Source organism: Watersipora subatra, chromosome 1 (genome assembly GCF_963576615.1).
Source record: "Watersipora subatra chromosome 1, tzWatSuba1.1, whole genome shotgun sequence".
NCBI classification, from domain to species: domain Eukaryota; kingdom Metazoa; phylum Bryozoa; class Gymnolaemata; order Cheilostomatida; family Watersiporidae; genus Watersipora; species Watersipora subatra.
The window spans coordinates 28,691,383-28,714,767 of NC_088708.1; the positions used below are offsets into that span (position 1 = coordinate 28,691,383).

Consider the following 23,385-nt stretch of genomic DNA (forward strand, 5'->3'; position numbering starts at 1 on the left):
ATCAGTAGAAAAGTGCCCACAGTGTGGCATTAATAATGACTCGGTTACATCAATAATAACTAATTATTTTGTTGTTGTTTCAATTTTGCCATGGTTTTAGTGGCTATGTATCTGAGAAGATTGATCGTCACAATCATCAGAACTACTTCAAGATTCGAAGTCATTAAGGTCTCAATCCGATTCATTGTCTTCAAATTCCTCCATAATGTGGTTTACAACTTGATCTGAAAATTTACCTCATTTTGATGAGCATTTTGACTGTTATGGCGTATTGAAGTCCGTTCTCCAACCCCAAAACTTTACGATTTCTCTTCAAAACTTTTAAAACGATACCATCGAAATAATTAACAATTTTCTCCATCTAAGGCTTTTTTTCAGAGTAGTTCCTCGTTCAACTCGGTCTGATACATCGACGTGAAGTTGCTCCGCCCAAAGGAGAAGGCAAAATATAGGTGACATTAGCATTGTTTCGCCCTTGAAAGGGTTAAATTTATCTTCCCAAAATTCTGACAAGCTAGCCAAAAAAATAAAGTGCCACTCTTGATTTGAATGTCACCTCCGATACAACGGCACTATAAGGGAAGGGTTGAAGAATACAGCACCATCGCGCTCAATTAAAGGTTTTACGGTAAATGGTCAAACTGTTGCTTAATAAGAATTCAAGCACCTGACTCTAACTTCTTTTGAAAAGAGTCTCTAAACTAGAGACTCGTAGTGCACTGATCGTATCATTGTAAGCCATTCACTGACGCCTCCCTGTTTCTTGCATCGCCTACTAAATTTACCTTATCATAGATATATCCTTATATAGTCATTGGCCGAAGGAAAAGGGGTAACCTCGCATGATTCACTCGACTGGCTATAAATAACCAGCCTTTCACCGTTAGCATTGTCATTTCATCATATTAACGCTCATTAGCAGTCTCACTGCATTGTGTCTGATTATTACTAGTTATGTGTACAACTTATTAGTTTTATGATGGATGTGATATTTACTATCGTACTCACTTCATCCGTCTGAGTGTTTATCTATCAAGAGATTACGTGCATTTTTGTCTTATTTGGGGCTATTGCTAATTATATACGGTCGATATGCTAGTTAGTCACCTTACTGGTGCTCAGCAACTATGCAATGGGCATTGACCAAGGAGCCAGTCGGAGTGTGATTATCAGATATGTACATACTTGACCAGGCGAGTTAGCTGTATCATGAGTCAACATTGGGTAAGGCAGATAATCGCACACCTCTCGGTGTTCAGGTCGCTCTGGGGACCATATGTAACATATCTGAAATTGATGGCTGATCAGGGATCAGTCATTCGTTGAGGAACTGCCAACTTGGATTTGTCAACGAGGAAGTGTTGTCATGTCATGCTTGTTCTGCTGTTTCAGAACTCGCAACATGTCGGCTCAAGAATTGTCCAAGTTGGTGGAGCGGCTAGAGAAAGTTACGAGCAGGCTAGAAAAAGTTCCCTCGTCAGCGCCTGCTCCTGCTCCTACTGGTAAGTGTTTCGACAGTTCTTGCTGCTAGTAAAACCAGCTAGTTTTTGTCTGCTGCCTTCTTATATTGTGGTTATATTTTAGAATTGGGTTTATTTGGATTCACACCCACTGTATTCTTATGTACAACTTTTATAGTTCTACATAATTCAGACAGTATAACATTGTATTGTTATGTACAGCTTATGTAGTTCTACATAATTCAGACAGTATAACATTGTATTGTTATGTACAGCTTATGTAGTTCTACATAATTCAGACAGTATAACACTGTATTGTTATGTACAGCTCAAATACTGTAGTTCTGCATAGTTCAGACAGTATAACATTGTATTGTTATGTACAGCTTATATAGTTCTACATAGTTCAGACAGTATAACTCGGTCATGCATTTTCTTGGCAAAACAAAATTTTAAAAACTTGTTAGTTTGTTTATTGTAAATCATCTGTGTGGTTGATATGGCTAAGTTTTGTTATCGCTCGTGTACTACATTTAAAAGGATAGATTGCAACTTTAGCATAAAAATTTTGCATACTCTGTATTTTTCTTTGTGTGCCGTTTTGAAACTCAGCGTTAAGGATTTTTGTTTAAGGATTTTTGTTATACGGGTATTTCCTTATAGGTAGGTTTGGTTTGTTTTTATAAAGTATAGTGAAGATGCATGAAATGCTTACCTGTACGTTGACAGTACACCCCAAGGCTAAGCATTCACTACTTTACAAACTGCAGAGATTGCTGTTGCACTCATATTACCTAGTGAATTATATCAAGGAAATTGGGGCAAAAATTGTACTTACCTTTTTATTATGTTCAAGTATGCTCATTTAAAACTATTTATATGCATGCTAAGTAACTTAAGTCGGAAATATTTAACTTGATAGCGTGCGACAATTAAGTAAATTACCAGTGTCTCATTGCCTAAATTACCAATGAAGCTTCTATCTCATTGGCTAAATTACCAATGAAGCTTCTACCTCATTGGCTAAATTACCAGTAAAGCTTCTGTCCTTACAGAGCTCATAAACTTCTTAATGTTTTTGTTTGTGCTTGTATTGCTGGGATCTCATGCTAAATAGAGGTTAGCTGAAAGTTTTATTCGCTCTAGCAACCATTAAGATTTCTATTCTGTTATTTGACTAACACTTTACACTGGCGGACTTGCTACTCGCTTTAACTGTGTTAAATAGTGTCTTAAATTCTTCGTCCATTATATTAGAACAGCGCTTCTTTATTCATTTCTATCACCAAACTCCCTACGATTGAGGTAGACAATCTCCTACCCCCTTTTTAAAATAAAACAAAAAGTGCTCAAAACATAATGAAAAGCAGATATAGTCGGAATATATAAAAACAATATGTTATTGATTGGTCATTCTAATAAGAGTCTAACATTTTCACACAGCAGCTACATGTAAAAAGCAACTCACTTTATGAGCTGCCTCTTCTCTCCTATTATTTGATGGCAACTGGTTCTTTGGGAGTAAGCAAAAGGCATAGATCACTTTCAGTATTGATGGCTTTACGATATGCGTTTTTGATATACGAAAAATATGAAAATCCTCATTCACAAAGGCAAGTTTATGTGATGAAAAATACACTTTCTTCACGATTGATTCATACACCCCCCCCCCTCAGAACAACGGCTCACTCTCCTTAGGGAAGCCCTGTTTTAGAACTATACGTATGCTCAGGAATCTGCATATCCATATTTTAAGTTACATTATCTGCAGCTTTTCATGCTGTTCATATCATAAAACTGTGTTTGTTAATAAGATACTACCTCAATATTTTGTTTGAATTCAAACTTTAGTCTGATATTCTCACTCAAAGTCAGTGTATGTATTGGTGGATGGCAATACTCTGTGTACAATAACGACTCCTACCCTCCATTGTTTGACTTCATTCTGATTATAGCTGCTGATACAAGTGCTATGGTGAAGGACTATGAAGCTATCTTATCTGGAGCTCTATCTGGTTTCCTAGAGTCAAGCGGTAAAGTTGGCGGTCTTGTCAAGAAGCAGGTAGAGCCTCTGTTTTAGTACCTCCCTGCTGACTTATGACAGCTTGTGTATTGAATGTCATGTGGTGCAGTAGCATTAGGTAAAGGATAGTTGTTTCTCTCAGATTAGCTTTTTTAGGTTTGTTGGGTTCACTAACACATACATAAGAACATTTTTTTTGTCTAATGTGCACCATTTATCATTACATATCTGTTTTCAGCAGGCTGTGTGTGACAGTGAAGAGATATTATAACACACGATCTCTGCTCTCTGGTGAAAAGATCTATTATAACGCACACCATCTCTGCTCTTTAGTAAAAATAGATAGAACACATACTATCTCTGCTCTTTAGTAAAAATAGATATAACACATACTATCTCTGCTCTCTAGTATAAAGAGATATAGTAACACACGCTATCTCCGCTCTCTAGTGAAAATAGATATTATAACACATACTGTCTCTGCTCTCTAGTGAAAATAGATATAATAACACACGCTATCTCCGCTCTCTAGTGAAAAGAAATATTAAACCAGCACCCATTTCTATTCACTTTCAAGTTGGTTTAGTAAATGAAGAGATGTGAACATACATTAGTTTGAAATACTGTGCTAACTGGGGGTTCTGTCATGCTATCCAGCATAGTTTAGTAACAAAATTTTTCTCGTCTTGCAGGCTGAGCTGCTAAAAGAGGCCATGGAAGCTCAAAAAGCCTATCTTGTGATTGCAGCAACAAGCAAGAAGCCAACTCAGGTAAATCCTTCTCATGTTTTTATACAAGTGCAGATGACGTTCTCAGTACTAATGAGAGCCTACAGGGCAATGAGTGCTGAGACTCTTGGTCATCTATATTGTTTGTAACTAAGTATGGATAGGAGGCTAATCATTGCAATACTCTCACCCTTATCATTAAGTTGTCTGTCTGGTAAACCTTGTCAGTCACTTGTTCGTTATCAACTGTATTGATGTGTGCGCTTGTCTTATTGACATCACTGGTGGACGAAGTGTAGCTGTTAGATGTTTAGATGGAAGTGTATAGCGAGTGTGGAAACATAGCTACATTTCCATCACAATGTACATGTAGCTGTGTTCCATCACAGCCACATTGTGATGGAAATGTAGCTGTTAGATGTTTAGATGGAAGTGTTTAGCAAGTGTAGAAACACAGCTACATTTCCATCACAATGTACATGTAGCTGTGTTCCATCACAGCCGCATTGTGATGGAAATGTAGCTGTTAGATGTTTAGATGGAAGTGTATAGCGAGTGTGGAAACATAGCTACATTTCCATCACAATGTACATGTAGCTGTGTTCCATCACAGCCACATTGTGATGGAAATGTAGCTGTTAGATGTTTAGATGGAAGTGTTTAGCAAGTGTAGAAACACAGCTACATTTCCATCACAATGTACATGTAGCTGTGTTCCATCACAGCCGCATTGTGATGGAAATGTAGCTGTTAGATGTTTAGATGGAAGTGTTTAGCAAGTGTAGAAACACAGCTACATTTCCATCACAGTGTAGCTGTGTTCCATCACAGCCACACTGTGATGGAAATGTAGCTGTTAGATGTTTAGATGGAAGTGTTTAGCAAGTGTAGAAACACAGCTACATTTCCATCACAATGTACATGTAGCTGTGTTCCATCACAGCCACATTGTGATGGAAATGTAGCTGTTAGATGGAAACATATTTAAAACCGTTAGTAGACTAACCTATTCGCCAGATAGACTTTTAGCTATGCTGTTACAGTGCATCATGCGTATGCTGAGCACCAGTTCATTTCTTAACCAACAAATAAAGTGTTTGTACATATTTGGCTTTTATGACTCTGAAGTGATAGATTTCACCGTTACGAGTTTATAGATGGCTATAAACTATTTGTGCATTCTAGACTGGAAACAAGTACACAAACAGCCTGAGCGCAATGGGTTTAGGACAGTACATCTCTATGGAAACAAGTACACACACAGCCTGAGTGCAATAGGTTTAAGACTGTTACATCTCTATGGAAAAAAATACACAAACAGCCTGAGTGCAATAGGTTTAGGACAGTACATCTCTATAGAAACAAGTACACAAACAGCCTGAGTGCAATAGGTTTAAGGCAGTACATCTCTATGGAAACAAGTACACAAACAGCCTGAGCGCAATAGGTTTAAGACGGTACAACTCTATGGAAACAAGTACACAAACAGCTTGAGTGCAATAGATTTAGGACAGTACATCGCTATGGAAACAAGTACACAAACAGCCTGAGCGCAATGGGTTTAAGACAATACAGAGTATTGTCTTAAACCCATTGCTCTCAGGCTCTCAGTCTCTTGAGTATACAGAGTATGAGGGAGTCAAACCATGAATATTGATCCTCTCTCATTTGTACTCGTATTGAATACTGGTCAATAATTGGATACTTGTCAAGACTGCTTTGTCTAAATGCAGGACTTAGAACAATGTGTTTCACGATAAAAACTTATTTTGCCATGTAGGAGATATTTCTGCTGAATATATCCGCTCAATTGTGTACAACTACAGTATTAGTTGAAAATGTACAGTTTTTATGTTATTTCGCTATATCCTTTTCATTAAAAATGTTATTAATTTTGCTGAAAAGCAGTGTGCTGGCATGATTTCTGTTATTATGACTTCATGGAACTTAAGTCACATTTATTCAGATTTTTCTGGAGTAGTCTTTCTGGTATTTCATAAAGTACAAGAATGTGCTGCCTGCAGTAATATATCCGTAGTGTTTCAATACAAAGGTAGTTTATTATTTAAATTGGCATTCAACAATATTAGTACATTCCCATTCAACAATACTAGTACAGTCCATTAGCTATTCTGTTTCTGCTGCAGGGGGATATTGTAACACTTCTCCAGCCAACATCTGAAAAGATTACTGCTATAGTTGTGAGTATTTAACTTACCCCTCTCATTACAACCAGGTATTTGATTACTGCTATAGCTGTGAGTATTTGACTTACTCCTTTCTTGACAACCAGGTATTTGATTACTGCTATAGCTGTGAGTATTTGACTTACCCCTCTCTTTGTGATTGTGGTTGTGATTTATTTTCATCAACAAAAGTAGTTAAACAAAAGAAAAAAGCCAACCAGGTCTTTACAACCAGGTCTTTGATTACTGCTATAGTTGAGAGTATTTGACTTATCCCTCTCTTTACAGCCAGGTCTTTTAATCCCTGTACAACTAGTCATTTGAGTTGAGTTTTGTGCAATAGGTGCCCACCATCATTTCATTAGAAGGTCTCACAATTGCATTATTGTTGTCAATATTACTACATGTACAGATATCTAGTTTCTGAATGTAAGGATTTTCTCGCTAGCAGCAGACTTGCATACTTGAAAGTTGGAGACATACTAAAAACTGACAAAAAAATAACGAAAAACTTCAATATTTGATATCGTAATAGTCATGTATCATTCATAGAATAGATTATTTGACTGAATGCAAAGGACCACACTTGAACTCTATAATATTTTGTTTATCCATGGCATGGAAATAAAACACATAATGTGGTTGTTCTTTATTATGTTGATATCATAAAAATCTTTCTAATTTATGCTTTATTTGTAAAAAAAAATGAATCTATAAAAATGAGCATTTTCAGGGTATAGATTTTCCAGCTTTAAATATTGTTGAATAACTTTATTCTGGTGGAGCATAAAAATAAGCGTGAATAATCACTAAACTGTTTAAAAATTAGCAAATCTATAGAAAAAACCATTAGTTGTCAATTATATTAATAACCATTAGAATGTGTTGGTTACGTACTCCATGACAGTCCAGTCATTTATGACTATTTACGAATTAAGTTCAGGAAAAATAAACTGAACATGCACCTTAGTATTCAAAAGGCTACTTTATAACACTAATCATTAAATTTGAAAATATTCAACCCCATGTCCTTTGTACCCTGAAATACCGCATTCGTCGTTATTCAAATACACGAACCATATTTTCGGCTTACATACATTGACGTAACTTTCGTTAAATTTCGTCCGTCATTGAGTAAACTTTTCATCGTTTGAAATTCAATACAAAGGAGATAAATCTTCTTTACTATAATAAGAGCCGTGTCCATCCATTTGTCTGAAGCTACAGTGGGAGGTTGAGACAACAGACTGCATCGTACGGGGTTCGAACTTGTGCCAATCATTTGGCTCGGTTGACCGACACTCAGCCACCTTTAGGCATGTCATAATAGTTGTGCACATAATTATTACACCTGATGATCTCTCACAACGCTCGAGACTGCCAGGGTACCAGTAGTGATAAGGGGCAGGCAATTCTCACATTTATTGGGAGACAATTTCTAGCCTTTGTTCACGTCTGCAAGCTCTGCATTAATATTTGCCTTTGGATCATACACAGAACATTACAAGCTCAGTGCTAATTTTGTACCTCATCCGAATAGAGCACACAATTGCTCTTCGTTTATAATGATCTGGCACGCTTGTTACAACGGTCCTTTTAGGACAGCTTTTTAAATTATTTTAATAGATTTTTAAAATATTTAAAAATGAATGTTTAAAATACTCTAAAAGCCTTTTCCTCACTGAGTGATTCACGGTAAACGTCATATCTTTGATATTAATCTTAGTTTATTAACAGACACAAGATATGATTGTTGTCATTTGAAGAAGTTAACTCTGCTTACTCAGACTGTTGCGCTGTCTTGACAGGACATCAAGGAGAAGAATAGAAGGTCTGAGCTTTTCAACCATTTGGCTGCTTTGGGTGAAGGCGTCGCAGCCCTTGCCTGGGTTACTGTGGTGAGTGATTCATTATAGTTCATCGTTCTTTACAGTTGAACACTTTGTTTACAACAGGAACAGTTTGTTGAAAGTATTTTAATAGTTCTATTTGACATGTAGGACGTGATAGTCTGTCATCTAGGTCAAAGGTAATTATTGCTGCCCTGCATCTCGTTGCTGCTAAAACTGTTGTCTCGTTTTAGAATGCTACCGTTTGCATAGTTGGTAATGTTTGGAGTGACAAACAGTGTGTCATTGTACTATGCACTTTGAGGTGACTCGTGTCATAAACTGGGGGAGGGCGATATAGCGATTCATTGTATCGTTTGGCAGTGCTTGAAAGTAAATAATTGTGACATCTCATAGTGAGGCATAGTGACTCATTGTGGGACATTATAGTGAGGCATAGTGACTCATTGTGAGACATTGTAGTGAGGCATGGTGACTCATTATGAGACATTAAAGTGAGGTATAGTGACTTATTGTGAGACATTGTAGTGAGGCATGGTGACTCATTATGAGACATTAAAGTGAGGTATGGTGACTCATTGTAAGACATTATAGTAAGACATAGTGACTCATTGTGGGACATTATAGTGAGGCATAGTGACTCATTGTGAGACATTATAGTGAGGAATAGTGACTCATTGTGAGACATTATGAGGCATGGTGACTCATTGTGAGACATTATAGTGAGGTATAGTGACTTATTGTGACTCTATGAAGAGAATCGATGACCTATGAAGCCACTGCCCAATACAATATAATACAAATTTGACCAATATTCTAAAAGATTGTTCTTGTAAAAATTTAAACCTGTGTGTTTTGTGGTCGGTCCATTACGCTTCGCAAGATCGATATTTTTTAAATTATACCATGACATCACATTCTGTGTGTACATAAACATGAAAGTAACAACGGTGGTGGTCATGCAATTGGTGTGGCAAAGTTGGTAGAGGCAATAGATGACTCAGCCACATTCCTGCAAATTGTCGGCCATATCTATTGCTTTACGATGTTAGAGCTACTTTTGGCATGATAGGTCAGTCCTTCAGGGCCGACATTTTTCCATGAACAACATCTTCATGATAGGATCGATTGGTTAAATTGGGTCGATTTAATCGTATTGATGCAACTGATGTTAATCTTTGCTGTGATTTTATCAATCCTTCAATTGGTAAAAAGTTGATTAACTTCAAGGTTAGTAAAATATAACTATAGACTGATGTAATGTCAGCAAGGATTAATAACAATTATTTTGACACGATCTTATAAATCGATTCTGTCAGACAAGTATTGTTCGGTGCAGAAAGTCAGCCTAGAAGCATTCATCTTATGGTTGACACAAATGGGACGTAGCATTGCAAAGCAATAAATATGGTGCGCAAGAATTTTATTCAAAGTATTTCAAAAAATGATAGAGCGACAGAATTTGGGAGCAAAACAAACACCCATTTTTTGAATTCATATCACCAATCTTGAGACAGCTCTACCATGACCACTATAGTTGTCGCTTTAGCGTTCATCAGCACTTTTTACATAAATGTCATAGAACCGATTACAAAAGGTAAATTGTGACAAGACTTGCTATTATCACCCCAACTGACAATTATACTTTTTAGCATGTTTGATATATTAGAAATTTGACCTAATTTTGGTCATGGACAGTCATTAATTATGACATTTGAAAGTGAGGCACAGTGCTTCATGCGGACACAGACACTATTGAGTAAGACGTGTCACACATGAGAAGGGTTAATGATAACCTTTGTGGTATACTTGTGCATACATGTTGTAGGAGCCGACTCCAGCTCCCTATGTAAAGGAAATGGCAGATGCTGGAATGTTTTACGTGAACAGAGTGCTCAAGGAGTACAAGGACAAGTGAGTGTCAGATTTAGCAGCATAGAATTGAGTAGTTCAGTTTCCGCTAGTATACAGGCTAATTCATTATTAATTTTGATATAACATAATTGTCAGCCACAATAACAGTCCATGCAGCTGTTGGCTGGTCTGTGTACGTATCCTTTGAATTAGTCTGTTACTTATTCTGTCAAACCCTTCATATGAAGTTAGGTCAATCCAAGATTTGCTTCTTATGTCAAAACCAACGTATGTTGAAACATATTCCTATAATGACACACTGTATTTCGTTTAATTCATTTTAAGGCTTTTTATTTCATTTAAAGATAAATTCCCCAGAGCTAACAAAATGTTGAACCATGATATACATTATATAAAACTATGTAAAAAGCTAAATTTCAAAAATGAAATTTTAACTAAAAAACAGCATAATAAAAAAATAATAATATGCTGAACTCAACAAAAGAGATTTTTATTATTGCTTCTCCATGAAGACAGGCGCATAGGCTTTGCAATGCTTAAGTTCCCCAGTAGAGATATTGATAGAGCTAGACCACACATAGACACATCACATAGACACATAGACACATCACATAGACACATAGACACATAGACACATCACATAGACACATCACATAGACACATAGACACATCACATAGACACATAGACACATCACATAGACACATCACATAGACACATCACATAGACACATCACATAACTTACTTTAACTTCAACTAGTCTGAACTAAATCATCTTATATATATTTTTTACTATTTATTATATTTTTTACACTTTGTTTTTACCAATCTTAACTTTCCAAACTGCGAGACTTCAAGAAAATTTGAGCTTCGTAGTTTAGGTGTAAAATAAAATATTTGTGCAACTTTTAATTTGTATAATGAGGTGGCCGCAAGGAGATGCTTGGCTGTACAATACTATTTGGCCTATTTATTTCACTCAAGTTTTTCTCCACTTCTAAAGACTCATTGAAGGATTGTTATGGTTTAAAGTCTGGTCAGGAAGTGCTCTGGTTGCATTGTAGAGGTAATACACATACTGAGTGGACGGCAGCGTTGCGCATCGTTTGGAATGATCTGCATGCATTTGTTAAACAGCACCATCTCACCGGACTCGTCTGGAATGCTTCCGTTAGTATTCATATCATTCATTCATTTGGTAAACATAGCCTAATCTCACTTCTTAATTTTGTTGATGTTGAGAATATAACAAAAATTTGCAAGTTTTAATTTTGGGAGTACTCCAGGATATGGCATTAATCCGTTCCGCGGTTGGGATCGCAAGGTGAAGTCGTCATATGGTAGGGCCTTTAGCACCTATGCTTTCTGTCATTTTTACTTTGGAAAAATATCTATGCAAAGAAGCCAGTTTCTGTCGACTTCTCGAGATATTTATGAAAAACCATCCACCTGTCATTAACACTGTCCATAAGATCACTTGTATGAATGTTTCTGGATGTTTTTGTGCAATAAATCTAGCAAGGTTTTAAAACCAGCCAATAGCTTTTTATATTTTTTTCGAAGACGTTTGTTCGGTCTTCTCTTCTTCAAATATCATTATTATTATCAGCTCCATCTCCATCGTAACCTTATTTCTGCCTCTCCCTTTATTATCACCAGCAACTTTGTGACCCGTTGAAGTTTAATATAAGCAATAAAAAGCTCATTGTAAACACGATATCATAAAAACTGTCACAAGACAAACTTCATGCATTCTTCTCCGATGAATCTTCACTTAGCCATAAACAACAGATCGCGTCTCAGATCGCTCTTAAGCATTATGGTAGATTTTGGCCAATAGCGTATCGGCATCTTAATAATTTTTTGGCTACACCATAAGGCGAGGAAAATGCTGTATTCTGGGCTAAAAATCTTGGTATTCCGCATCGCAACCTGAAAAACCATATCCTAGGATCGCCATATTCTGGTGTTACATCATATTTGACCAGCTTGCTAATGGGCTATACAGTCTTTTTTTGTTTTCTTATCTTACCAGACAGAAGTAACAGTGTTTTGAATTACTTTCTGTCTACATTGCCTAAATTCTTGCATAAAGGCACTTTATGATCCCGCAGTGTCAAACTAATTGTTCACTTCCCAGGGAGGTGACCCAATGAAGGCATCTGCTTCTGCTGCCCCTGCACCACCTGCGGGTGGTCCACCTCCACCACCTGCGGGTGGTCCACCTCCACCAGGGCCACCACCGCCAGCTTCTGAAGGACCTGATAGCGTATCTATCAACACTGGCGCTTTGTTTGCTGACCTAAACAAAGGAGCAGACATAACTAAGGGTTAGTATGAGTCTGTTAGAGTCAGATCTTTAGTACTAGTATTAATCGGACTGCGGGTGTTTGTTGGTACTCTGAATTATTTTGCCCAAATTGATTGTCAGTACTAATAATATTTGTGTCTAGTGACACTATGAGTGTTTATGTTGGTACGAGATTTGTCAGTTTTGTTGTTAGTTGAACTGTGTATGTAGTTCATGCTAAGCTATCCTTTGGTCAAACAATTATATTTAGGGTTGTCTCCTCGTGTTTTGATTAGCATCATCCCTCATGCGTGGACACTTCCTTTACTTTATATCTAGGCTTACGGAAGGTTACAGCTGACATGCAGACACATAAGAATCCTGGTATGAAGAGGGAGATTACTCCTTCCTAACCAAATGCTTTTTACACTTTAAATAATACCGCACTCTTCTCCCTCAATAGCCCTGCATCCTTGACAATAGCCAAATCATCAAATCTGTTATGTTTGTAGTTATTAAATAACTGTGAACAGATTACCTCTCTGTTAGTGCTGATACTTTGTTGGCTCCATGGTTGTACGCTCGGGCTCAATTCTCTTTAAGCTCTGCTGGTCTGCTGCCTATAAAGTATTGTTGAGGCTTTTAGCAGCGCAGCGCTAGTCACTTTGTTATTGCATCCCCTGTACCTCCTTGCTAGCAATATCTGATAGTTGGAGGGACTTACTGCTCTGTTTTGTTTGGTCACTATAGGTGTACTTTTACACCGGTGTCAATTTGCAACCAGTGCAATTAATAACTTCGTATGACAAAGAGTAAAACATGAACAATGATGCAGAGCATTTTAGGAGGAGGCAAAAACTAGGTCCAAACTCTAATGAAGAGATGTAGGCTAGCAGTAAAAGTCATGTCGGATACAAAGAAAAACATTAACAGTTCTAGTGAATTATGCATAATTATTAACACTTCATATCAAACAATTTTAATTTAAGTTGTATATACAGACTAATAGACAAATACAAGTGTAAAATGTGCAGTTGATCACATCATGATTTATGTCTTTAGAAGCTTCAAATTGTAGGCCTTCAAATTGGCAAAGATGTTTTGGTTTAAACTATATTAAAGAGAATTCAACACGAACTTATAGAATTCTATTTGAAGACGTGTTTTTATGCTTTCAGCACTAAAAATGTTTCCAACCAATAATAGAATGAATACTTTGTCATGCAACAAAATTTATAAATGAGAGAAATGGTTTTCACCATGTGTACAGGTTTATGTAGGACTACATACATGGAATTCATCTCTCGCCATATTATTTTTGTGTGAAATTATTTGCTTAGAATCAAGATCCGCCGCTAGGCCTTCTGGTTATAGGGAGCTTGACTGGTGGATAAGTAAGATGGAAGTATTTGGTTACCTGATGCATAATGTAAGGCCTCTATGTAAATCGTGTTACTGCCTCTCCTAATGCACAGCATTTCTTTCTTTTGCTCTGTTTGGTCTGATCATTTTTACAGTTTCTTGACCTTAGTGGTGCTTTTCATACTAAAGACGTAATTAGTTGCAACAGTACAGCATTCGAAACAGATGGTTTTAGAAAGATTTCTTAGAAATAATTATTTATAGTTATGAAATGTAACAGACAACATAGCACGTTTAACGTTTCTTAGTTTTATATCGAACTTTTAATTAAACATTTGTACATGTATTGAGGTTGGCCATCAGGCATGCCGCTCTCTTTTTGTAATAAGATTATGGCAGTGTCTCATAGCTGTTGAGTCATTCTTGAGTGACAGCCATAAAGTATTAGGCTGGAATTTCTGATATTTCAGGAGTGTTTATAGATTGATTGAGGAATGCTATTTTATAAGTGTATACCTTGCTTTTACCTCGGCGGTTAGGAAGGCTGCTGGTGTGTTCTATCGGATATCAGGCTGTCTGCTTGTGCGGGTGATACCTAAACAGCCTTGCATGATACTGTATCCAATACTAACCTTGTAAGTACTTTGTGTTCTCAGTCTTTTTAACATTTTAATGGAGTCGTCTCCTCTGCTCAGGTCTGAAAAAGGTCACTAATGATATGAAGACGCACAAAAATCCAGCATTGAGATCAGGACCAGCTCCTTTCAAGGCAGCAGGGTCGGCTAAGCCCGTGGTCGCTGCCAAGCCGAAACCAGCTGCTGCTGCCCCTGTCGCTAAACCTCCCCTTGTGGAGCAGCAGGGCAAGAAATGGGTTGTGGTAGGTGACATTAACAATAGCTTTGTCAGGATGTGAGTGTTGCTTGGCATGGAATTCCTCATCCAGCCAATTGTTTGGATTAAGGGCACTTCATCTAACACATTGCAATGAAAAGCTCTACATGCAGTCTGAAGTGAACTGTTCAATATTTAGGGTGCGCTCCAGATTGCCGTATGACTTCGCACCTTCCTTTCTGCTGTGCCAATTAAAACCAAAGTTTTTGTAATAGAAATAGTTTTTGTAATTTTTGCAGTGAAACAAAACAAAAAGAGGCACAAAAAAAGAATTTTCTGATGTTCATCGATTAAAATTTTTTTTACTTTGGTTTAGGCTGAAACTAAATCTCAATTTGCCTCTTGTAGCCTCCTATTAATTCAAAGGTATGTACAAGTGATGACAACTCCTCATTTTTAATGCAGCCTCTCCGATGCTTCTTGTAAGCTTACATAGCAAAAAATGAGCTCATTTTGCATTAGTAGGGTAATTAAAATGGTAGTTTTTACTCTTGGTTAACAAAACATTGGAGTTTGTTTAATGAGAAAGTTAAAAACAGTCTGCTCTATTATATATATTATTATAGAGATTTGCTATTCAAAATTTATAGATGTATCACTATAGCAACAGATTATTTGTTCAGAGTAGGTAACATATGATTACATTTTTAGCAGTTATTAACTCTGCTCTGCAGCGGTTACCTGCATTCTGATCAATGTTAGTAGTGAGTTGTTCCTTTTGGCCAGTGTTTTATATTTGTTGACAAAAATAAGGTTTAATGATGGTATCATATCGATAATGAAAAGTAACAGCTTTAATGCAAACAAGTAAAAATTTTAAAAATAAAGCTGTGTTTCTGATATTTGCTTCCGCAATACTTTGGCATTGTTGCATCTCTTTTTAAAATTAACAGTTGTAATTCTATCACATTTGTATATCAACCGTTATTTTAAAAATTTGTGCAATGATTTACCAATTTTGAAAATAAAAACATATCATCAAAGTAAATTAAAAGTATTCCATGTCACTATGGAAGAGTTATGATTTTTCTAAGTGCTTGTATTATCAACGACATGTTTTCTCAATCGTTGTTATTATTTGCTAATTATAAATAGATAACAGTTAATACAACAAATGTTTTTTACCATATATTATAAAAATGTATAATTAGCCTGCATTGTCAGTAAAGGCTGCTTCACACTCTGTCACTGTATGTTGGTGCAAATCCCACAATACTTTGATGATCGTCTGTAATAACAATGTTCACACTATCACAAACCTATCCATGATTACATCAGCGAATAGTCCGTGACATAGCATTTTAGCAGCAACTGTCATAAAAGAAAATGTGGATTGGGCAATCCATGATGGCCAATCATCATCGCCGAAGTGGTACATATTGCACAGGCTGTCGTGGATGCTCGTCAAACTATCAGGAAAGTTGGACAGTTCCAAACTTTACCGGAATAGCTACGTTGCCTCGACAATGCCTTCGGTTTATGGTACACACGATCGATAAATAGTCGTTGAGAGGACACCGCTGACAGGGCAACATCGTGTGAACCAGCCCTTCTGACGAAAAAGCTATTTGTTGACCTCATGCTTATTTATGCACTGTCTTATATAATATGCAATTATTTGCCAGGAATATTTGGTGGACAGTATCAGTACAGTAATTGAGGACACAAACAACAGGCAGACAGTCTACATATACAAGTGCACTGGCTCAACCATTCAGGTCAAGGGCAAAGTCAACTCTATTATTCTAGATAGTTGCAAGAAGACATCGGTGTTGTTCGAGGATGCCATTTCTATGGTGGAGTTTGTCAACTGTCAGAGTGTCAAGTGCCAGGTAATGTCATTGAATACGGTGTTGGGCAGGTGGGTGCTTGATGGGGAAGTTAAGTGGACTGTCCGCGGTTTGACAACATCGTCTATGTACCCGTGTTCAAAGTAGGAAGGAGTTTTAACAGTGCGATGAAGTTATTTCTTATAGGCCTCATTCACATAAAAATGAGCATGACACCAACATTACTGTACTGTGCCCATAAAAATGTCATCGATCAGTTTTATGGAGTTGTCTTTTCAAGAATAAAAAAGTAAGATAATTCAAGTTTTTTCAATGCGAGATGCACATGCATGACACAGTATCATTAAATTTTACAATGATTTATTAGCTCTGCCTTACCGCACGATCACACTATCTATGCATAGCATTGTATCTCTTCTCTCTTTGTATTGAGCAGATTTGTGTATACATGTAACAGAGTAAGAATAGCTCCAATATATCATCACTGGGTTTTCAGTATGGGCAGGCCTGAGAAGTATCTTTGGGCAGATGAATAGCAGTAGCAGGGGGACACAACTGCACATATACCCACAGCTAGTGTACATTATGCTGATGTGTTACAGGTGCTGAATAAAGTTCCAACTGTAAGCATAGACAAGACTGATGGGTGTCAGGTTTTCCTCTCTAAGGATTCTCTAGATACCAACTTTATTTCTGCGAAGTCATCTGAGATGAATGTAGTTATTCCCAAGGATGATGGTGACTACGTAAGTAGCTACATGTATTTAGGCGTGTGTACACTCGCTCAAATCAATGTTTAGCTGTGCGATGGACCGCAACGATTAACTGTTTTTACGTCATCACCAACGATAAGGTGTACACACTATGAGCGATTAGCTGTCGGTGGCAGCTAACCCACAACCCATAGACTTTACGAATTTGCATTTCTGGTATTGCGAGTACTTTTGTTATCTTTACATGGATCTTCACGACATCACAGAAACAGCATGGTTCGTAGTTCTTCGCCATGTTTGCCGAATGGCATTGACATTGATTTTCACTACTTGAAATTGAATTCGATGTCGTCAGCAAACAGCCAATCAAGATGCTAACAGTCGCGTTCATCTGTGTCAAAGTTCAACACATTCAAAGTCCACCACATCGTGATTACGTTGGGCGCTCATCGCAAAATGACATGATAGCAGCTAATCGTTGCGGTCCATCGCGCAGATTAATGTTGATTTGAGTGACAAGTAGTGTCGAGATTAGCTATAATGTGCACAGTTTTGATAAGTGTAATCTACAGTAAAAACGAATAGGTTATTACTGACTGTAAATGTAATGTTTACTATAATAAGAGCCATGTCCAGTCATTTGTTCAAAGCTGTGTTAAGAAAAATGATTGCACCTGAATATGTGGGTTTGAAGCCATGCTGGCTACCACTGCACCACTCGATCACCTTTCCCTATCTCAAGTCTCAGTCTATCTCAAGTCTCAGTCTATCTCAAGTCTCAGTCTATCTCAAGTCTCAGTTTATCGCAAGTCTCAGTTTATCTCAAGTCTCAGTCTATTTTAAGCCTCATTCTATCTCAAGCCTCAGTCTATTTCAAGCCTCAGTCTATCTCAAGTCTCAGTCTATTTTAAGCCTCAGTCTATTTTAAGCCTCAGTCTATCTCAAGCCTCAGTCTATTTTAAGCCTCAAGCCATGGTTGGAGGTGGGGAACAAATACTAAATTGTACAGAACTCGTACTTGTGACATTCAGTTTAGTAGTCCAAAAATCTCACATCTCTGCCAATCAACCACCTTCCAATTTTTTCTGAATAATTGTGCACATACTTAATCTCTGCTTTTATCAGCACACCAGATGATCTCTGACATCACACCGGTCTGCCAGGGCACTAGTACGTTATAATAATAGATTATTAAGATTGTTATCAATCTGCTAAAGTACAGCTGGTGTGTGACAATTGGATTTATTCAACATGCAAAAGCAAATTATTTAGCAAGATATGAAATATAACGTATAGTTTAATGCGATGAATTAGTATTATTAGTTACTAGTTTTTTAAGTGGTGCACTTAGGGCACCCTTAATGTTACTAAATATAGCATTCCATCTGGCTGTAGGCTTCTAACACTGTATACATTGATCGGTGACACACTCCTACACCAACACTCAGGTATTGATGGCTGTTTTAAGAGTAGCACTCATTTATTTAGTCGGCATCATCGGCTTTAAAAAGAAATCTTGGATTATCATTATTATTCTAATTGAAATTTTTTTTATTTCTTTGTGGACAAACATTTAGCCTTTGTACTTCACTGTATTTTCATGCTTTGAATGGGTTCGGAGTTGTCCGCTGCCGATGAACTCACATCCTGTTTCAACGAATTAGAGTTACGCTATAGATTTTTTCAAGATTTGTGATGTATCACTCAAAACTTGCCATGGTTTGCTCAAGACTTGCCAAAACTTGCTCAAGACTCACTTTCAGGTCATGGTCACTTCTCAATTTATGCTAGTCAACTAGTTTGCACTAAATATGCCAGGATGCCTGATTGCAATTTATTTTGATGTTCCTTATTGTTGTGCTTTATATAACAAGATATCAACAGAATTTACTTTTTAGTATACAGGTCTCACTTCAGAGGTCACAAATAGTCAAGCAGAAACAGTAGTGAGTAGCATTAGAAGGTGGTATCAGAGACCCGTGTGGTTGTGCGCTCAAGTGTACTGAACTTTGGTTTACCTCTGTTGGGAGGGTCTTAGTGGAAGAGCTTACAGCATACACTCTGAATCGAGTATTATCAATTTGGATCCATCAGCAGTGAGCGTTTCTGTGATGTTACATAGTACTCTTACAGCGAATGTTTTTCCTCAAATTTCGCGAAACGAAATGAAGTTGAACGCATTCCGATTTTACTGTTTCTATGATTTTAAGTGGAGGTAACTCTAAACCCATTTGAAGCATGGAATTGCATTGTTTGCTAATATTTGTAAGCAATATAATCAGAATTTTCCTTTTTTCTGCAGTCTGAATACGCTATTGCTGAGCAGTTCAGAACCGTATTCAATGGAAAGACATTGGTTACAGAAGTGAATGACATCGCTGCCTAGAGGACCACCTCGGACTGCTGCTGTGCAATTGTATTAAATTACATTGTGGACATTTAAAGTTCTTTTACTAATTAGATCATGGTATTATTCTACCACGTTTTGAATGTTTCGAGGAAATAGTTCATGCAAAATTTAGTTACAGCGCATGATTGATTACTGATTTACCTATCGAACATTTTTGTTACCGAAGTTTACATTAACCGATCTTCTTGACAGATGTTGGTACGTCTCGATCCAGCATGAGTCGAGATGTATAGAGGCAGCTATGTTTCTATCTCTGACTAAAGTTATAATTATGCCATCAACGTTTTGCTTTTGATGAAAATATAATCGGTATTTCTTATTTTTGTGTCTCGTTGCTGCCTTTTGGACTGAAGCTGACTCCTGAATCTGTAAATTCTAGCAGCAGCTGGTCTAGTTGTAGACACAGAGGTTATGGTAGTTAATACCATGAAAATACTATGATCATACAATGGTGTTTATACTATACATACAGTATTTGCCTCCAAGTGAATAGTATGGGAGTGTATCGGGGACTTTGCTTAGAAAAGTTGAAGTTCTCAAAGATATGCCTTTGGTTACCAGAAAGCTAATAACTTGAAAGCTGTAATGATATACAACATTTGTTGATCATCAGCCGTATCTATAATGGTAACAGCCAATTGGAGCGCAAACTATAAACTCTGGTCAACTTTGATCAGAACTTGAACAAGTTCATCAACTTTGTATCATGTTTCAAGACATGAGTAGCATCATAACTTACCTTAAATGAATACACTCTGTTAGATGTCATTGCCAGGTTGCATGCGGTGCTTTGATCTTCATAATCTCTATCAAAAGCAGCATCGTATCTGCTGTTCATGCCACATCATGACAAGAATGCAAGTTCAATGATGACTATATGGTGTAAGAGCATGGAAGATTTGAATAGCGAAGAGTCATACCGATTGTTAACAAATATCTTGCTACTTGGCTAGTAGTCGGTGCATGAACAAGTAGTAAGTGCGCAAGATTAGTGGTGAAATGGTGGTAGGAGTAGGGTAAGTCATAAACTAGGGGTAAGAGTACAAAGTGATACAGTAAAAGTAAGTGTACAAGTCCAGTGATGGTAAATATACCAACAAGTATATGAACAAATAATAAAATACAGGTAAGTGTACAAGATTTGGCATCTAATGGATGCAAGATAGATGAAATAGTTGTAAGAACAAGGCATGTGCTAAACTGGTGACAAGAGAAAAAGGTAATTGATAAACTGGTGGCAACTGTGCAAGGTAAGTGATAATCTGGTAGTAAGTATACAAGGTAAGTGATAATCTGGTAGTAAGTATACAAGGTAAGTGATAATCTGGTAGTAAGTATGCAAGGTAAGTGATAATCTGGTAATAAGTATACAAGGTAAGTGATAATCTGGTAGTAAGTATACAAGGTAAGTGATAATCTGGTAGTAAGTATACAAGGTAAGTGATAATCTGGTAGTAAGTATACAAGGTAAGTGATAATCTGGTAGTAAGTATACAAGGTAAGTGATAATCTGTTAGAAAGTATACAAGGTAAGTGATAATTTGGTAATAACACACAAGAGAAACTACCTAAACCTAAACTACTAAACCGAAACCCTACCTATTGCATCCATCGTTTGCTAATCATCATCAAATGGTCTGTTTGTTCAAACTGCTGTCCTTCAGTCAGGACATTTACTGTGTATCAGTAATCTCCACAGCCCTCTATTCTGTGTGATGTTTTAAGCATTGGCAGTGTCTAGGCCTAGTTTTTCAATGTCTTGTTTTATGTTTTTCTCCAAGTGCCTCCCACATAATTTTTTCAATAATGGGGCTGAACTGGAGCATTAGTCTGAAATTAGCATATTAGTTGCTATTGCCCAAATGACATGCTCAGTCGTAAACCTTTCATGGAGCACGTGCTATCCCATATATTGAAGAAATATATGGGATTTGAAATTGAAGCAGAAGTTATCATTACAACTATACATACTGAAGCAGTGTTTTGCAACGTACTATCATGGTTTTACAAAAGCTTCTGTGTCAGCCAAGTGAAATGTAAAATGTATAAATAACTGCACTTGTAGCTTTTTGTATAAGATCAAAACATGGCCAGCCTTGAAAACACAAGTTAAAATTTACAAGTCATGTGATAAGACAACTTCACTCAATCTTGGTCAAACAAGGTTATCTACCTCGGAGTCTTTACAAAAACTGACATAACTTCAATAGGAAACATTCTTGTCTCTATGAACTTGAGATAGCTAAGTCACCAGCAACAGTCAAGGGCAGGCTCCTTACACAGAGGTGATTTGAGATGTCTTACATACATACGATGAATAGAAAGAACACTCTGACAAATACTGGCTATACCCAGCCTCCTCTCTATGAAATAGGTCAAAAATGGTGAAAATATAACACTGATTTCTATAATAATGAAAACAGGCACTTACTGTAGAAGCCAATATCCAGCGCATGAGGTGAATGTCACATGTATAAATATGGCATGGCATTAAGAGAACAGAAAATTATTGAAATTTAAAGGGCTTTGGCTCCGATGCTATTATGTAAGGTTTGATTTTCATGAATAAAGAAGTTTACTGAACTCGCTAAGAAGTGCAAGTAAATTGAGATCTCAACAAGGAGAAAACAAGTTATTCAGATATACTGTGTGCTTGTGTTGCGTCCGTCAGCGAAGATAACTAATAAGCAGAGCAGCACACAAGAACACATCGTTGGTAAGTAACTGGTTCTCGTTGCTGTAATGTGTTTAGCAGATAAATATTAATAAAGAGCGTACATGAAGCTTCCTTGTAAGTTGGTTATAATGGGAATTAAGTTTTTACTGGTTGGTACTTCATGATAGTCATAAATGCTAAAGAACTCAAATACTGAAGTATTCTAAATGGGTAAAAAAATAGCCTGAATTAAATTAAATATGCTTTTATAATCAAAATAAAATCCAAATACATTCTATTTATACATAGTAGACTGATCCGCTCCACCTTACCAGAGTTTTGTCTTTATGATCTGAACGTTCGGCCTGTGTGACTTGTGATTAAGTTTTAAACTTCAATTTACAGTTTGACCTTTGCTGTCATTCAGTTTTCATCACTCACTATTTTATAGCTTTCAATAAAAAAATGTTGTGGCTAACAGCTAATATATTACAGAGCAAGCCGGTTTTAATATTAGAGTCATAGAAGAGAGTTGAGATACATGGGGCACGAAATGTATCGTATTTTATTTGTAGCAATATTTTTAAAAATTTGCCAGATATCCAAGCAAGCTGGTAGGTTTTTATGAAGCATACGTACTCTTTTCAAGAATCAAATTTTATATTGCTGAGAAAACCAATGTACTGAATGAAGACACAACTTTAAACCACTGGTCCAAGTATCCCGGCCACTAAGAGACTTGGACCAATTGTGGTACATGGAGCGACTACTGCCATGTCATTTTGATATCATTGCTTATACCGCCAGTTGTTTTACATTACTACTAGTTGAATGTCAAATGTTGCCCGAATATTAAAAAAAGTATTTGCGTAGAAAACTTATTTTTATTTATATATACAGCATTTACCATTTTAACTTTTAAACTTCATACCATGAGAAAAGTTTTTTGTGCAGTTCAAATAAATTTTCAAGAAAACAATGTGTACATGTATATAAAGAATGTTACTATTGCAGCAGAACCTCGTTGTATTCAAAGTTTTGATGGACGATACTGGTACAAACATAAAAATAAGATATCAAACATTCTTGGTCTAATACTTTGTCTGACCGAGTAGAGAGATAATGTAAAGGCAATTTCTACTCCAGATAATTA

At 36.8% G+C, this 23,385-nt stretch overlaps 1 protein-coding gene across 2 annotated transcripts; it reads left to right on the forward strand.

Annotated features, from left to right (window-relative positions):
- The first annotated feature begins 1,345 nt into the window (after positions 1-1,345).
- Positions 1,346-19,895, forward strand: LOC137393156 (adenylyl cyclase-associated protein 1-like). 2 transcript variants are annotated; one of them, XM_068079587.1, is made up of 13 exons: positions 1,346-1,502; positions 3,416-3,522; positions 4,176-4,253; positions 6,359-6,412; positions 8,206-8,295; positions 10,076-10,161; positions 11,185-11,290; positions 12,261-12,450; positions 12,750-12,794; positions 14,468-14,649; positions 16,289-16,495; positions 17,056-17,199; positions 19,469-19,895. In XM_068079587.1, the coding sequence occupies exons 1-13, from the start codon at positions 1,367-1,369 to the stop codon at positions 19,550-19,552; spliced, it is 1,509 nt and encodes a 502-aa protein (XP_067935688.1). In that variant the 5' UTR covers positions 1,346-1,366; the 3' UTR covers positions 19,553-19,895. The 2 variants fall into 2 exon arrangements, with proteins under 2 accessions (XP_067935688.1, XP_067935695.1); XM_068079594.1 differs by lacking the exon at positions 12,750-12,794.
- The last annotated feature ends 3,490 nt before the right edge of the window (positions 19,896-23,385 follow it).

Coding starts and splice junctions, on each gene's coding strand:
- LOC137393156 (XM_068079587.1), top strand. CDS start 1,367: ATGTCATGCTTGTTCTGCTGTTTCAGAACTCGCAACATGTCGGCTCAA. Junction 6,413..8,205: donor AAAAGATTACTGCTATAGTT/GTGAGTATTTAA, acceptor CTGTCTTGACAG/GACATCAAGGAGAAGAATAG. Junction 10,162..11,184: donor CTCAAGGAGTACAAGGACAA/GTGAGTGTCAGA, acceptor GTTGCATTGTAG/AGGTAATACACATACTGAGT.